The sequence below is a fragment of the Phaenicophaeus curvirostris genome, chromosome 16 (assembly GCF_032191515.1).
Source record: "Phaenicophaeus curvirostris isolate KB17595 chromosome 16, BPBGC_Pcur_1.0, whole genome shotgun sequence".
Lineage (NCBI taxonomy): Eukaryota > Metazoa > Chordata > Aves > Cuculiformes > Cuculidae > Phaenicophaeus > Phaenicophaeus curvirostris.
The window spans coordinates 1,886,100-1,900,144 of NC_091407.1; the positions used below are offsets into that span (position 1 = coordinate 1,886,100).

General features: G+C 36.4%; 1 protein-coding gene across 2 annotated transcripts in view; it reads right to left on the minus strand.

The window, feature by feature from the left end:
• Nucleotides 1-14,045, minus strand: part of SMG1 (SMG1 nonsense mediated mRNA decay associated PI3K related kinase) — a 54,657-nt gene that overhangs the window by 12,012 nt on the left and 28,600 nt on the right. For both annotated transcript variants that reach the window (XM_069870502.1, XM_069870503.1), the window contains 23 exons: nucleotides 13,666-13,811; nucleotides 12,809-13,010; nucleotides 12,124-12,233; nucleotides 11,612-11,759; nucleotides 11,108-11,267; nucleotides 10,347-10,467; nucleotides 9,623-9,871; nucleotides 9,025-9,309; nucleotides 8,518-8,662; nucleotides 8,094-8,232; nucleotides 7,564-7,794; nucleotides 7,291-7,468; nucleotides 6,278-6,439; nucleotides 5,775-5,992; nucleotides 5,418-5,572; nucleotides 4,379-4,601; nucleotides 3,637-3,883; nucleotides 2,830-3,059; nucleotides 2,163-2,411; nucleotides 1,621-1,759; nucleotides 1,428-1,537; nucleotides 631-849; nucleotides 82-272 (listed from right to left, as the gene is read on the minus strand). In XM_069870502.1, the coding sequence (XP_069726603.1) occupies nucleotides 82-272; nucleotides 631-849; nucleotides 1,428-1,537; nucleotides 1,621-1,759; nucleotides 2,163-2,411; nucleotides 2,830-3,059; nucleotides 3,637-3,883; nucleotides 4,379-4,601; nucleotides 5,418-5,572; nucleotides 5,775-5,992; nucleotides 6,278-6,439; nucleotides 7,291-7,468; nucleotides 7,564-7,794; nucleotides 8,094-8,232; nucleotides 8,518-8,662; nucleotides 9,025-9,309; nucleotides 9,623-9,871; nucleotides 10,347-10,467; nucleotides 11,108-11,267; nucleotides 11,612-11,759; nucleotides 12,124-12,233; nucleotides 12,809-13,010; nucleotides 13,666-13,811 (4,257 nt within the window). The remainder of the gene's footprint in view (nucleotides 1-81; nucleotides 273-630; nucleotides 850-1,427; nucleotides 1,538-1,620; nucleotides 1,760-2,162; nucleotides 2,412-2,829; nucleotides 3,060-3,636; nucleotides 3,884-4,378; nucleotides 4,602-5,417; nucleotides 5,573-5,774; nucleotides 5,993-6,277; nucleotides 6,440-7,290; nucleotides 7,469-7,563; nucleotides 7,795-8,093; nucleotides 8,233-8,517; nucleotides 8,663-9,024; nucleotides 9,310-9,622; nucleotides 9,872-10,346; nucleotides 10,468-11,107; nucleotides 11,268-11,611; nucleotides 11,760-12,123; nucleotides 12,234-12,808; nucleotides 13,011-13,665; nucleotides 13,812-14,045) is intronic.

Here is a 14,045-nt window from a genome sequence, read left to right on the forward strand (position 1 = left end):
GAAAAATATACTTAGCTATATTGAATACAAAACCGTATTGAACAACACAAGTATCATGCTGAACTCCTGGCTCATTTGTACCTGTGCTGAAGCGTGTGGGAGGGATGATCCACTCCTTCTGCACCTTCCAGAAATTCTATCTCCTCCAGTAGTTTTCCTTGCAACTTTTCTACATCTGTCAACTGCTCTTGCAGGTTCAGATACTCTTCTAAACTACTGTCCAATTTTGGCAGCACAGCAAGCATTTCATCTCTGTTCTTAAACCAGTTAACCTATAATCAAGACACAAATTCAAACCAGTAAGATAATGTAATGCATGACAGCACTTAATCCTTCCATGACATTGTTCATTTAGGACTACCTCCAGTGCTACAAGTGCTAAAGCTTAAAGGACATTATTTAGACTGCTCTCTAGCCCAGCTTCAGGCAACACATTAAAACATATTTCAGAATTAAGCACACAGCAAGTTCCATATAAGCACTTCCCTCAATATAAACCAAATTTAGCTCAAAAAAATTTGTGAGCTATTTCTAATAAGTGACCACCTCTTCCACCACCCCCAAAATGCAAATAAACGTAGTGAAAGCATAGGGCCTACTTAGGTTACAGAATTATTGTAGTAAAGTCACCTTTATTTCAGCCACTCTTGAAGAAAAGAGACTTCGTGTAATATCTCTTTCCATTTCTCTTTTGCTTTGTTTGTTTTCAGCCTGCTGGCCACCACCACCATACACAGCTCCAGCAAACCCTGCTTCACCTCCTGCTGTCCAGTCCACCAGAGGATCATAAACAAAAGCTTCAAGCAACGTAAGCAGAGTCTCTCTCCCACGTCGCATAATATGAAGGACCTGCACCATATTTGAAACAATCATTCTGATCTTGCATTATCCTTGTAGAACAGCAGAACTTTAAATGCAAAATACTGTACTTGAGTAGCTATAGAAATGTATCACTTATCAAACTTCACTAATCACTACGGATGCAGGAAGAACACTACAGTATGTACAAATGCAGCTAGTCTGCAGCAGCATCACTAAAGACTGCATTCTAGCCCTCCTCACAAATTCTGTACTCTAGCAACAGACACTTGAAGAAAACTCTTTCTTCAGAGCATTTTTTTAAAAAATATATCCATCATGTTTATAAAGGATGAGTCCTGAAGAAAGAGGGTAAGCAAAACTTAACATTCTACCTGAAGCTTTTTTTTTTGTGATGTTTTTCAACTAGACCTACACATCCCTCTTGCCCCCAAACCGTAGTTGTACCACTAACCGCATGTGTCTTTACCTGACATTGTCGTGTTTTTCAAATACCTAGTATGGGATAAGTCCCATTAAAATCACAGCAAAAAAGGTGAGGGCTTTATAAGTCAACAGCAGAATGTTTCACAGGGAAGTTCTAAGATAGTATTTGTTTCCCAACTTACCTGTTCACAAGAAAGCCTGAACACACCTTCTACTCCTGTCACTCCAAGTGCTGTTTCAATATTGTGCGTCATCCGGAATGGAACCTTCTCTGGTACCCTAAGGCTCTTCCCTTTAAGATAAGAAATTGTTTCTTTTACTTACCAAGAAAGGAAACCTTTTATTTCAATAAAATATAGTATTTTTTTAAATTACCTTTTTCAAAGCAAACATTATAATCTATGTGGACAACTTCTCCTGTAGTCATATCTATGAGAACATTATCCAGATGTCTATCTCCAAGCCCAATGATGTAGCCAACCATGGACATAACTGCAGTGGATCTCGCGTATGACTTTAAAGAGAGTTTCGGGAAAAAATTATTTGTGTATATCCTCTGCCAACACACTGGACTGACTACCACCTTAAAATGTTATTTTAAGTGCAAGCGTAAAACAAATCAACCCCAACTTCCAAGCTATTTTCTCTTTGTTGTCTGATGATATCTTACAAGAGCTCTCCTGTCTTAGGCTGATAATTCTAGTACACTAACATAGAGTTATCAGGTGTATATCTGTTTATTTCATTCCATATGGCACAATTGCCAACATTTCCTGGCACATGAAACTTACAGCAGCGCCAGCTCACCTAACTCATTACTATCATTGCTTGAATGCATCCCAGGCATTTGTTGCCCCTTACCCTATTAAAACCACAGCCTTTCAAAGGGAAAATGTTGGGGTTTTTTTATAACTCACCTGTGTAACTCTCCACCATTCATCTGGTGTAGTACACGATGACCAGAGCTCCTTAGCTAGGAGATTCGGGGGAGTTGCTTCCATCAGTTCTTCTAGAACAGCCCTCATGACATTCAAGGGCCAGTCACGACGTGACACGTCAAGATTAAGCCCAACTGCCTTCAGAGCAGGTCCAATTTTACTGTAATAAAGTTCACTGGGCCTAGGCACTATTCCAGGATTTTGAGGAGTCTGGTAAGAGTCCTGAGCCTGTAAAACGCAAAACTGATAGCTTACATATCAGAACCCATTATCACAGAAAAGCATTCCAAATACAGTTTTGGCGAGAACAAAATGACATCAACCCCTCCAGTGAGGCTGATTTTAAGAGCTCAGAGAATTCTTTCAAAATCCAATATTTAAAAAAAGCCTAAATAAACTGAAAACATTGTTTTGGCCTGACTCAACCTTTATAAAGGTAAATTTAAAAAATGTAATTAAAAATTGTATTTAAAATTAAAAGAGAAGGAGAGAAGGAGATGTGGAACTAAAACAACTTTAACAAAGATTAACTCCTGCAATACTATGAACAGTACACACTCCTTTTAAGACTATGTTTGGAACTGCAAAGCAAATCAGAATACTTCCCTTCTGAATTGATCTAGCTGGCATAAAACACAGTAGCTACCTTTTGTACTTGTAAAGCAGCTTCTCGCTGTTGCCACCGCTTGTAAAGACCAAACAGAGGTGTTGCTCCATCCACCCACTGGATCAAGCCTGATCTTGTTCCCAGAGGCGTCACAGAGTAGTGCCTCGCGTGAAACCTCGGCGTCTCTTGACGGTTAATAGTAGCAAACATCGTGTTCACAATTGATAGGAACTGCATGATTCTTTCATCTAGATGCAAGTCTTCCAAACCTGTGATAGATTTTTTTTTAAATTTAGTTTATAGATAAAAACACGTCTTCTCTAAAAGCCGAAAATTTAGCTTTTTTTTGAAATCCTACTTCACTTCAGCCTATGAATAGCTTTATAAATGATGCAGATTAAGGATAAGTTGTTCAGGCTAAACCTAATTGTTTACATAGCGCTCTCTGTGAGCAGCACACACAGCAATTACTAACAGAACTAATAGAACTTTCCATTTCAGGGAAAGCATGCAGTCTCTAAAGTTCTCTTTCGAGTGCTACCTTAAGCTTCTGGAAAACTAATCCAGCTAAACCTATCAGTATGCAAGCAGAGCACCATTTCTCATGCAACAGTTATCAAGAAGGGATCTGAAACATCTGTGGACTTAGAGCTTAACAAGGCAAAATTCCTTGAAAATATGTGGTGAAGCTGGAGGTGAGGAACAGAGGGAGCAAATGTTCCAGATAACTCTTCCTCCATATCATGCAGGCAAATAAAAAAAAAAGTTGCCACAATGCATCTTCCCAACTTCAATATAGTCTAAACTATAACAAGAGATAGTAACTTGTATGAGAAAACTTCTTACCTTTGAACAGGTAGGGATAGTTCTTCCCATCTGAACCCAGGAAAAGCAGCTTTTTAGGTTTGGTTTTGGTAGGCAGGATGGTGATGGTGTTGCCCACGCTATGAATTGTGACTGTGTCTCTGGTAGAGACTTCTCCAGGAAGCGCTATTTCAGTGCTCATCATAGCAGCCAACCAAGGACTGATTTCTTCAAGTCGTAAAAGGTAACTAGCCCGTTTCTGTGCTCTTTGCTGCAAACTTAGCATAACCTATTCAAAAAAAATTTTTTTGTTTAGGTTGAGGTTCACCTTAATGGCTAGCATTAAAATACATCACCACCAAAAGAGTGGTAATCTTCCAGGAAGCACGAAGATTTTTCTTAAGCTACTTTTAATCCTCATCACCCTACTCATCCGTTTACAGCTCAGGATGAAGATGACAAAAATTAAAAAACATCCTTTCCACACCAAATAAACCCTGCCTGGTGACAGGCACCAAAGTCACAACAGATCAAGATTTGAAAAAAATAAAATCATTTCATTGGGTAGAAATGCAATAATGCAGACAGTCAGTAGGACTTTTTACAGAGGACAAAGTTACTCTGCTTTACTGTCTAGCATGCCTGTGGTCACATTAGGGAAGACAAAGTTTCAGACTGCAGTTTTGACATGACAAGAAAATAGCAAAGGAAGAGTGTCAAGCACATGGTGCAGGAAGTGCATGAGTAGTCTCTACACAGTACCCTTACTTTGTGCATATAATACCTCTTTAAACGGGAGCCAGCTGCTTCCAGGTTTAGCAGGATTCAACGGATTCTTAAGTTTCTCTAGTGCATTTTCAATTGCATCTCCATAGCTATCCTGAAACCATTTCTCATGAGGAGTTTCTGCAGGAGCTGCAGTGATGCTCCGTACATGCTCCAAAGCAAATACAATGGGCTTCATTAGAGCTGTATGCTTTTCACGCATGATCGCTATTTTCTCCTCTCTGTTAAAAAAAAATAACACAACAAAACTTCCTCTTAACTCAACAAAACCAACTCAAATCATAAACAGAGCACTACAATAAGACTGCAAAATGAGATATGTAAGAATTCAGGAAAATTATCACATCTCTAAAATGAAGTCTTCGAGGATGACTGTATCAAAAGGAACTGAACGCAAGTTCCTCTGAAACACGCTAAGTGAAACATTTGAACTGGATTTTTTACCACTGGAAACCCTGAGAAGCAGCTCAGGAGTTCTTCAAACCATTAGGCAACTTATTTCCTTTAATAAGTGCTCTTCACTACTACTTCCTGAGGACATGCCACATTATAACATGCACTTAGCCAGGTGCACGGAGAATAGCTTTCCTCTTCAACAAATCCAGATTCACAGAAGAATCCAGGTAAGGGAGAAAAAAAGACTTGCTGACCACTGAAAATCAAGAAAAGATTAATACATTCTGTTTATTCCACAAAGATTATCCCTTCAACATGCTCTTCTTCATTTCAGCTGACTTGCAGGAAAGACCTTGGAAATGAATAGGACTTCATAATCCACAACTTCATATGCACTGGTTTCTAATGCATTATTGCTAAGGAAATCCCCATATGCATGCACAGATAGACTTATTATTTCTCATTTGATTAGAGTACTAGCTGTAGCAGCAAAATGTTCTTGAGATAAGGTTACCGGCTTACAAAGAAGCATCTAGGATACATAGTACGAATCCAGTGCAATAACATTGATCTGTTTGTATGTCTCCCCAAGAACAAATACTTGTTATGATTATCACCTGAATAATTGAAAAAATACATACTTCCGTAAAGTGTTGTTGTTTTGCACCCTCTTGACTTCATCTTCCAGTTGTTGAATCCTTCTGAGGACATACATGTGCTGCTGCAGTAAAACTCCCAACCAAAGTTCATCCCAAAGAACTGTAACTCTGCGCAGCTCAGCCACTAGCATCTGAACCTGCATAAAATAAATAAAGATTCACTTACTTTTAAGAGTATTTGTATTAAGACTTACTTTTGTAGATGAGCAACTTAAAAAAGTGACAGTCTTGTGCCAAAACGATGCACTAAACTTTCAGTAGGTCTCCCCGGAAGATATACAAATTACATATTCTGTGATTCAAATAAAAGCACAAGTAGCATACATTTGGATTATTTACCTGCAATACCATTGTTGGATTTGCAGCAGAGAGTTTCTCCACAATTTTGCTGTAACAATCTTGCATCATTGCTTGATCTTCATTTAATCCAACTTTTGTGTCATCTTTACTGCTTTCCTGAGAAGCCGGGGGGCTCCCTCCATCACATTCACCACCCAACAGTTCTTCTCCTTGAATATTACCTAGCAACGTAGGGATGGCAGAAGGCAGCTTGTTTCCTAAATTAAAAACAGGTATTGAAGCATTAGCTACATTGTTCTGGCCTTCAGGGATACATTAACTCAATACTTCCATTTAGTATGAAGTCCCCACATTACATTCAGTACTGGTAAAATATATGATGATAAAATGGAAAAACTAATTTGCCAAACGGGCAAAGTGAATGAAAGGTATCAGTGAGGTTCCATCAAAAAACATTCCTAAAATAAAAAAGTATCATTTCATCCAGTATATAAAAATATACTAGCTAAAGTGTATTTGAACGTTTATTTTTCCTTCCGTACCTGAAGTCTGGGATTCACTGCTAAGTGAAATGGTACCCACTATTGCAGGATATAGAATGAGATGAGGAGAATCTTGAGCCACTCGACACAACAAGTTGCAAATACTCTGACGAACATACACTTCTGGGTGATTCAGGCGGGAGAAAAGCTGAGGTATAATGCCTTCAAAAACAGGAAAAATAAAATATGCTGATTAATTTTATTTTACTTCAAAATTATGCATAGTTTTATTTAATTTCATTTTTAAAAGCATGCTGGTTTAGCACTGGGAGAACAGAAACGTCTAGCTTCCAAATAAAACCTTTTAAAATAACAGGTCTTTCACAGTATGGGCAATAACTTACTTTCTTCTACTATTCAAATACAGATAACATCAGATGCAGTATGTAATTACTTTAAACAAACACTAGGAATTGAGTTCTAAACATTTTATTTGTTTTGTCATTTTTCAAAAATAAGGAGAGTCACAGTAATGGTTCTCGAAGTTAGCGCAACTGGACGTCTCAAAAGAAAGTACAGTTTTGTAATAACTGTCTTCCTCTTCTGCTGTCTTCCACACTTTAACTCAATAACTTTGTGTTATGTTAAGTCCCTGAGCAACCAGAACAAGTAATGTAGTGACAATCCACTACTACTGAGACATCTGGCTTAGGCCACACATCATCTAGCTATAAAAAAAGCCCATCTTCTAGCTATAAAAAAAGCCCATCTTTTTTTTTTTAAAAATATAATGGTAATATAATGTAATACTTCAACTACAAATATAATGGTAATAACGTAACATTCACAAACTGTATCTCTTTTCTCCTTTCAGTGTCTTAAGGCAGGAAGGGGATCAGCATCTATGCTTATAAGATTAGAATGCATGGCAGACTTGAACACCTTTAATGAAATTATTTAGTAAAAGACAGGCTCTCTTTCCATCACGCTCAAAAAAAAATTCATGAAAATGCAGTGAATACCTTCCTGCTTATATTTAGAGAAAATGCGTAAGAGCTAGATAACATATTTACCTCTCCAAGGAGCAGTGGGTGTAGTTTCTAGCCCATGTTCTAGATATTGTCTGAGTTCTCCAGCATGTTTCACAAGCAACCGTAACAGTCTTAGGGTTGCCATCACAATAACATCATCAGTGCTTTGTTCAGAAGTATTTCTTAAGTGCAGCCTGGGATCATCTTCATCAAGTGGAACCTTGAAAGAAAATATTCCTCTAAGCTCAGTATATCGTTCATATCAGCATTTAGAAAAAATTGTAACTGGATTTCCTCATCAGCACAAACACGAACCTGACCAGCATTGAGTTTAAGGAAAGTAAAGTATGCACTGCAGGAGAGTTTATAGAGACTGAAGATTCTGTCTACAACTTTCCTCCACACTTTAATTAACCCTTCTGTTGCATTTTCATCAAGATCTGAAAGCCAGGGACAACTTGTTAATAACTGACGCCATATAACATCCACCATATCATCCTCTTCATTGTCTTCATTTTCAGTGATTTGTAGAGTCATATCTTCATCCTAATTGCAAATAAAGGGAAAACAGATTTGATTAAGTCCTCCAACCATTCCTACAAGCAATATTTGTTCATAATCCAGTTTTTGTCTAGGCAACTCGTAAAACTGCATTACTCCATCATATTAGTATTGTTCACAGAACAGACATGTTCTCTGCTAACAGGTGGTTTCTCAGAGAACTCTTGCATTGTCTGAATTTTTACTTTAAGTATTTACAAGAGTTAAAATGAATCATAAGTGGAGGAAAAATGAAGTTCACGCTTAAGCTGAACATTTTTTTAAGCAAGCAAATTTACACTTACTTGAATCCCAGCTGGGCGACACACTGCCTGGCCAAGAATCCCATAGATTTTCTCTTTATCTTCCTCTGCAATGTTGTCTGGAAGCAAGTTCTGAACCTCAGATTTTTCCCGGGGAAGCAGACGAACACCTTCTCCCTGACTGTAACATTTAATGAAATATTGATCCCAAATACATTAGTACAGTAGAGCTACTAAACCCATTAAGATCGTATAGATAAAACTTCTTGGAAGAAAGGAATCTTCATCATTATCTCAGAACTAAACTCACTCCTTTTTACAGAGGGCAAGTTATCAAGAGAGTATTCAGCTCACTCCTCACATGCAAATTCACACCACAAAGAACAGTAGTCATAAATACAAAGACAGGGTTTACCTTAAGAAAACTAGTTGTGCTGTATAAATTTACACATTAGGATGAATTTACCTGGCATTATCAACTACTTTCCGGCCCCATCTATAAGCCCAACTAGCCAGGGCTGCCCAAGACTTGGCTACTTCAGGTGCCTGTACTGAAGACAAGTGATACAGCTGTCCTAAGATGAAGTCAGGTTCTCCAACTCCAATATTTACTGTGATAGGAGAAATAGAGTAAAATATGTTATGATGTAGAACCTACTTCTGATTTCCTTAAAACAGAAAATAACACAAAACCATTTTAAGTATATCGTCATTTTTTTCTGTCAAGTTACGACCCAAGAGTAGTATAATTGAGAAAAATGTGAAAAAAATATAAAATATCAATATTAAGGAGTTTGGGTTTTTCAACTTTGTGTAGTTACCTAGCACACAAAACACACACTGTTTACACATGTATTAGGAAAACAAATAAATAAGTATTGGTAAAGATGAAGCACTCCATTAAAACTGGTGCTATCCCTCCATGGAATGATCAGTAAATAAATTAAACCATGAATAAGGAGAACGACTCTACCTGTAGATTCACTTTCAATCCTAGGATATTCTTCTTCTAGTGTATTAACAGTCGGGAGATCTATCAAATTATAGATGTTTTTAGATAAAGTAGACAGACCAGTGTGATTCTGCTGCTGTCGAGCTCTATATACTTGTTTCAGCTGTCCTGAGATCTCTTTCCATTCTGCTTGAATCCATTTAGCCAGTGTGAGAATGGATTTAGCAACTGCATATTCAGCTTTGGCAGATTTGCAAAAAGATATGGCACAAGAACTCAGCATTTCCATGGCATGTGTTGACTGACCTGCATGTCATAGAAAGCATATTGTCAGTAGAGTGTTAACTTTAATCAAAACACTTCTGAAATCCAGCATTTTCAGATACAGCTTGTAACAATATATTTTTACAAAGAAAATTTTCTTTTGAAGTTAAAATGACAAGTTAGAAAAAAGACTTCTGAAAACACTTTCAGACTGAGTCAACAGTTAGCAGGAGGACATCAGTTCCTAACGATACTGTCCTATTACGATTGCACCAAGGTCAGGGGAATTAGCATGGTTATAAGGACAAGTATCTACAAGTATCAAGTATCTACAACACAATTAACGAGTACCCACCTGCTGTGTATAACAATTTTGTTTTCTCAATGTCAAGTTCAGGACCCCACTTTTCATCTATCTGACCTGGTGCAGACAATTTTTTAAAGTGCTGGACTAAGTCCTGTGCAGTAGTGGTTTTTCCTAGCTGAATTTCACTGCACTGGGCAAGCAGCCGTGTAGCTAGGGCAATATTTCCTCGCTTCCGTGCAAATTTTGCAGCTGTTAAGCCCAGCTCCATTAGATGGCTTTTAATTGAGACTGTTGGTTCTGAAGTAGAAACAAGACGTTATAACGAAAATTAATTTTTCCACAATAAGCATTCTTCTTAACTAATAAATCTACTTGTCCCCAATGCAACTTCTTTATCTCCCATTACTTCTTATCATCCTGCACATCCAAATAGCTTTCGTGACTGTTTTTAAAGACCCATTACTGGTAGCGTTAAAGTGTTCAAAAGTGAAAGCATGTGAAGTATGAAGAGATGAGTAAGTAAAGTGTGATCAGCAGAGCAAGTATAGAACTGCTAAGCATTTTAGAATGATTCTTTTGTTTTTTAACACTGCCTACATTACAGTAGTAATCAAGACCCCTGGTTATAAAGCAAGACATTTAAATAATCAAAACTTGGCTTTAAAAGAGAAATTCATCTAATAGAAAAAGACACAGCTGGTGCTCTCAGCAGAATATTGAAGTTCAAATTCTGCGTTCACCTTTCATAACACTAAAATGAGAACTTATATACCTTTAAGTTTTTCCATCAATTGATTCTGGTACACTGTGTACCTCAGCGCATGCATCCATGGCCTTACATCATGCTGTTTGCATGACCTCAAAGCATCATTGAAGAGAGGTATAAGACAGTCCTGAAAGAGGCACAGAAGTTGCACAGCTGTCATGAGAGACACCTTTATTAACATGTATTTCTTATTAGAACCAGAGACCACGTTGGTGCAGAGTAAACATTCTTATTTGTATTAGTAGCTACTATCGTTCTATGCAACTCTAGAAAGACATGCTTGATTTTGAGATGACAAAACTAAGAATGGCTCAAAATTGATCAGAATTTTTTTTCTGATCAATATGATTAGACATTAGAACAAGATCATTCATGCTAATTGAAGTTTGACACTGAGTTTTTAATTGCTGACATGATTGGTCTTTGATAAATATTATGTAAATAATTACATGCGTGTGTTGTATGAATAAGTGTTACAATCTATTTAGGGAAAAAGATATCAACACTTCTCTAAAAAGCAAGTATCAATTAAGCTTTAAAAATACTTCAATTTTTGTTGAAAAAGGTGGTACTATTTATAACTATAGAAAGAAGACCAAAAGACCTAAGTTTAAAAAACTTGGATCAAGGTACACTAGAAAACTGAATGAGGTCTTTTTACAGTATGATTAACAATAGTCAAAACAATTCATTCTATATTCAATAATTCATGACATGACATGCAGAAAGACATTACCCCCGTTTAGGTTTTAAACACACAGACGTACCTCTGATGTCAGCCTGTTGGATACAGTGTTTTCCAAAGCAGAAGAACAATACAACTGAAGAGTGCTCAACACTGGTAAAGACTGAGACACAGTGAGCGTGGAAAGTCTTAAAGGTCCTATAGCGATTCGCGATGTTTGTTTTAAGTATTTAATAACATTTCTGAAATAAAAGCATCAGAACAGTGATTTTTGTTAGCTAGACTTATAAGACATCAATTACTGAAGAAAAAGCAAATTCAACGTCTTTAAAAAGAGGGCGATTAAGTCTTGTAATATCATGCACAAGTTACAGTATGATACATTATTATTACACTGCTTTATGAAGTCACAGAACTACATAATCTCCGATCTTATTTCTCCTTGGCAAGCTTAACTCAACAGCTAAAACTGGTAGCAAACTGAGATAGATAAAAAGTACAAAATAGAGTATACTTTTCAAAGAGTTATGTTTAACAAACTAGAACAGCTTTCCACATTCATTCATATTAGCATATTTCAACTTACTCAGATATTGACTGCCACTTTTGCTCCTGTTCTATGTGGTTTACAGCTGTTGCCAGACATACTGAACTTCTCAAAAGTTGTACTTCAACTGCCTTTTGAAGTTCTCTTGGATCAGGACTTAACATATTAGGAAGGAGCTTCTTCATGTCTACATGGAGATTAAACAATTGAAACCAATTATAACTGACAAATTTTATCAACCATCAACATCTGAGAATGCATTTTTGAGAGCAAGGAAGTTTGGAAAAAATCTTTTTTAAAAAATATATATTTTATGTATGTATGTACTCATATCTGAAATTGGTGACAGACAGAAACAAGCACATTAACTCCAGAAAACACACCTGCATCAACACTTAGAATGACCACTGCAAACAATCTGAAAGCTCAATTCATAAAGGTTACAGTCAGTCCACTGAACACAGCAAACTGCATTCAGAAGTCATAGAAACAGGTATGTAAAGAACTATTCACTTTTGTGTTTGAAGTAATGTTAACTTATGGATTTATACCTATCTTTTCTTTGGATCCCCCTGCAAGAAGGTTGATATTTTCTCCTGGTAATAATTCTAGTTGTTCAGTGCATTCAGCAAGTTGTCCAGACTCAAAGCTGCTCAAAGATCTGCAATTCAATGTTGATAGTTTTATCTTCACACTTCTACCTCCAATCCACTTACTAAATATCTTATACAGCAAAAGGGACTCAAGCCTAATTCAAGATCCTACAGAGCACTTCTGATTAATTATAAGCAAAAATCCCAGTTTTCACACAGACCAGTAGAAAGCAACAGTACTGCACCAAATGGATAAATTCAACAGCAAGTCATAGATTATACAAATGAAAATATTTCTAAGAATTGTACCACTGAAAGGCTTTTTTTTTCTTACTATTGTTTAAGTTGTGGGAAAGGATATAAATTTCTTATCTTTTAATTTAACTGGAAATATATTTTTCTTGAATACTAGGAAACCTCAGCGGTCAGAAAGCTACAGTATTTAGAACGATGTTACCTCTTTACTTATCTGTAGGCCTAGTAAATATTACGGCCATGTTATCCCTCTCCCAAGAACATAACTTTCTTCTTATCAAGCCTCTACTTCAGTGACATCTAGTTTCTAAAAATCCATAAATAACTTTCAGAGTTCAGTATCTTAGAACCCATATAACGGGTACTGTTGAATAAACTATATCCTTACTTTATGTAGTTAAAATCTGCTTTCAGATTGATTGAGGTATTGCTATTGCTTTTCTTCAATTCATGGACCATATTTTGCCACTCCTGAACTGCAGACCAGTCAGCAATGGAAATGTAACATTCACAGGCTTTGTTACCCAAGTAGTTTATAACTTCAGGTGAAGAGTCACTTGGCTTAGTCAGAACAGTTTTTCTAGTTTCTCCTGTGAAACAAAAAAATATAATATGTACTTAAATACATATTAATGTTTATGCATTTTTAAATAGCATTTGTTACTGAAATTAAATTTGTCTCTTGCAAAGAAAACCACATTTTTTTGAAAAAAATCAAATATTTACATAACGTGTACAGCATTCTTCCACTTAAAAAAGCCCAGAACCTTCTCAAAGGAGGTTTTTGAAAAATTTAGTCCACATCTGTAAAGAAGCATCAAAAAAGGAAAACTGAAAACTAAGTCAGGAACAAAGATTCCCGTTCAAAGAAGAGACGGAATAGTGCAATGAAGTCACAGTAGTTAAAACTGAGTAACTTGTGCATTTATAATACAATTATATCATAAATACTTTTTATGATGATCTAAAATAGTTTAGAATTTAACTATTAAATTACAGACTATTTCACCTATTGTTTTTAGTTTAATTCAACTAGACCTGAGTATTGTAAACCCTCTTATCTATACACAATATGGGTTTCAAGGACATTAAACAGTTGATTTCAACTGCAGATAGAAACAGGGTTTCAGATTTAAGAATTAGAAACACAATCATTACCATGGCAATATCACTGAAGGTTCTAATTTTGCATACATAAAGTTAGAAAATTGTATTTCTCTTAAAAAGAAAACAGTAAGTACTGACCATTCAAGGAATGCTTTGGGCTGGCATTATTCACACTGTTTGAATTGGCCAACTTCAGAACAGTTTTGTCAAAGCCTGTAATGCAGCAATCCACTCCTGTCATGGAGCACAGGTGCTCCTGGTATTCCGCAGTTGCTTTTTCAAACCTTAAATGGTTTAATATTTTAGTCAGCATTTTACAGAATCAGTTTCTTTTTTTTGGTAAATACATTGTGCTTTAAATGTTTCTTAACCACAATACTTAAAGTGCATGTGTCACCTTCAGCAAAAGAAAGGGATTAACATACAAGTTTATTGGCTGAATTTCCGGGTTATAGCACCCATTTACATTCAAATCCTGGTAATTTAGTTAAGACTAGAAGTTAAAAATATCTAAAACC